Source organism: Toxorhynchites rutilus, chromosome 2, assembly GCF_029784135.1.
Source record: "Toxorhynchites rutilus septentrionalis strain SRP chromosome 2, ASM2978413v1, whole genome shotgun sequence".
In the NCBI taxonomy this organism is placed as follows: domain Eukaryota; kingdom Metazoa; phylum Arthropoda; class Insecta; order Diptera; family Culicidae; genus Toxorhynchites; species Toxorhynchites rutilus.
Genome location: NC_073745.1, coordinates 234,789,745 through 234,792,274, shown reverse-complemented (window position 1 = coordinate 234,792,274; position 2,530 = coordinate 234,789,745). Strand labels below are relative to the sequence as shown.

The following is a 2,530-nucleotide window of genomic DNA, read 5'->3' as shown; positions in this document are numbered from 1 at the left end:
GAAACTAACTATCGAACAATTGAAAAATCTCAACCCCTATCCTACCGGAAATACCCACTTCTGATTGGTCGAAATTGACGACACATGCGGTTGTTGTTGTTGTTTTGAATTATAGAGACTTTGAGCTGTATGACAGTCATTCGTCTCTTTATTCCCCTTTACACACCGGAGCAACCACTCAAAGTTACACAATACTTGTAGGTAATCATTTCAGGTGGGCGCATGCGCCTCTTTTATATTACCCTGGTACATGATACCAGGGTGTAAGCGTTCAAATTTTGATTGCAGTATCAAATAAACTGAATCAGGTTAGCCTCTTTAAGGAAATCCAGAGTATCTCTTTCTTTCCGTGTGTCGTTCTGCAAAACGACATCTAGGCCACCGGTTAAGCCGTACCTCCTACGAAGGTCCGCAGTTCGCATGCATTCCGTTAGAATATGCCCCACCGTCAGGTGGGTGCCGCAACAGGTAGGGGGCTCTTTTTTCTTTGCTAGAAAGTTATGAGTCAACCACGTATGCACGATGCGAAGACGCGAGAGAATTCGCTGTTCACACGTGTTGGCTCGGTCCCTCCATTTGCCGGTTGATGCTTTAATTCTACGAAACTGCAGGTCCCTTTCACGATTCAATTCAGCCTCCCAAGTGAGCAGAATGGAATTGTTCGCCCTTCTAATGAGGTCCTTACCAGGTATACCCATACTGGTAATGGAGCCTCTCCGCCCTTCGTTAGCAAGCCGATCGGCTTCCTCGTTCCCCGGGATCCCGGTGTGACCCGGAATCCAACATAGGATCGCACTACTTCCTCTCAGATGCTCTTCAATTTCTTGAATGATGGGGTGTTTGATAGTACCACCCTCTACAGCTTTGAGGACGCTCGCCGAATCCGAACAAACAACGACGCTATCAGCATTGGTGACGCTCTCTAATTCCAACTTAATGGCGAGAGCTTCACACGAGAAGATGCTAAACTCATTGGGGACTCTCATGCTAGTCTTAGCATTACAGTCGAGTATCCCAATGGCTGATGCGTCATCAGTGACGGACCCGTTAGTATAGACAATGCGTTTGTTAGCAAAGTCAGTACGTAGGGCCTCGTTCACCCCCGCTTGCACCTTCTGGGGGTTATCCCTAGCCCTAACGAACCGTTTTACCCTCCAGCTGATGGTGGGAGGAACGGCATCCCAGGCTCTAGGAGAGCATCGACTATACCGCAGGGGGCGAGGCAGTATCTCCCCCGTTAGGTTTTGATATTTTTGCCTGGCCCTAACCCCGTATGGGGTATCAAGCGATATGTTGGCTGGGCACTCCTCCTACCTGACTAGTGCATGGATCATCCTCTGCACACATACCATCTCGAAAGGTGGTTCCCCTATCTCAGCAAGTAGACTCTTACTAGGACTACTATAAAACGCACCCGTGATTATGCGAATTTCGCTGTTAGAGGCTGATTCTAACATTTTAAAATATTTATCCGCTTTACTAGCGAGGATGATACCGTACACTAGTCGTGGGATTATCCAGCTTTTGAAAATATTCAAAAGGGAGTCCCGTGGGCTGCCTTTCAGCCTTCCTTTAATCGCTTTTAGAACGTTCAGGTGATCCGCGATCTTTTTCTTGACCAGTTTTGCATTTAGTTTGAAATTCAAGTTTCTATCAATCGTGACTCCGAGGAGTGTAGAGTTGAATCCCTCTGAGATAGCTTTCCCATTCATAAAGATAGGAGCTCTTTGTGCACCCCTGGCCCGTTGTCTTATTGACAAAATACTTGATTTCTCACTAGAAATCGTGAACCCAACTTCGTCTGCCCACATCGATACACTCTTGACTGCGCTCTGCAATCGATTCCTGGATCTTTGCACTAAGCCTGATGATATTAGAAGTATGTCATCCGCATAGAGGATAACCTTCACTCCATCAGGGATGAAATCGAAAATCGAATTCATTGCCACCAGGAAAAGAGTGACCGATAGGATTGCACCTTGGGGAACTCCGTTTTCGGCAATTTTCTCACTGGAGAAGCGATCCCCAACTGCTACTTTGAAGGTTCGGTCGGTTAGAAAGCTAGCAAGGTATGCCATCATTCTTCCCGCAAAACCCCAGTTCGCAAGCGTTGCCAGAATATGGCGCCGCCACACCTGGTCGTAAGCCTTAGTAATGTCTAAGAGGGCACAGGTGCTAACATGTGAGGGCTTGAAATGCTTATGGAGGCATAAAGTCTGCTTCATTTAATATTGGAACAAATTTCTTTGCTCATTGTGGCGCTCCTAGTGGACGGATTTGGAAACTTTTTTCACCCACGTGTCGGGAAATTCATTACCTTTCACCATGTATTTGTGTCAAAACACCAAACGATAGCATTTTGTAAACAACCGCCATGGAAGCCGAACAGAGAGATAAAATTGTGCACAGTTTTCTTGAAAATCCATTGTTGTCGGCATCTAAGCTAGCTAAACAGCTTAAAATGCCCAGAAATACCGTATGGCGTGTTATCGAGCAGTACAAGGAAACATTGACGACGGCTCGGAAGCCG

General features: G+C 46.5%; 1 protein-coding gene across 1 annotated transcript; it reads right to left on the bottom strand.

Annotated features, from left to right (window-relative positions):
* Window positions 1-290: 290 nt before the first annotated feature.
* LOC129766737 (uncharacterized) lies at window positions 291-2,081 on the bottom strand. The gene is made up of 2 exons (XM_055767336.1): window positions 1,315-2,081; window positions 291-1,188 (listed from the first exon to the last, which is right to left on the bottom strand). Exons 1-2 carry the CDS (start codon window positions 2,079-2,081, stop codon window positions 291-293), a joined length of 1,665 nt encoding a protein of 554 aa, XP_055623311.1.
* Window positions 2,082-2,530: the final 449 nt, after the last annotated feature.

Coding starts and splice junctions, on each gene's coding strand:
- LOC129766737 (XM_055767336.1), bottom strand. CDS start 2,081: ATGATGGCATACCTTGCTAGCTTTCTAACCGACCGAACCTTCAAAGTA. Junction 1,189..1,314: donor ATGATCCATGCACTAGTCAG/GTAGGAGGAGTG, acceptor ATGCTCTCCTAG/AGCCTGGGATGCCGTTCCTC.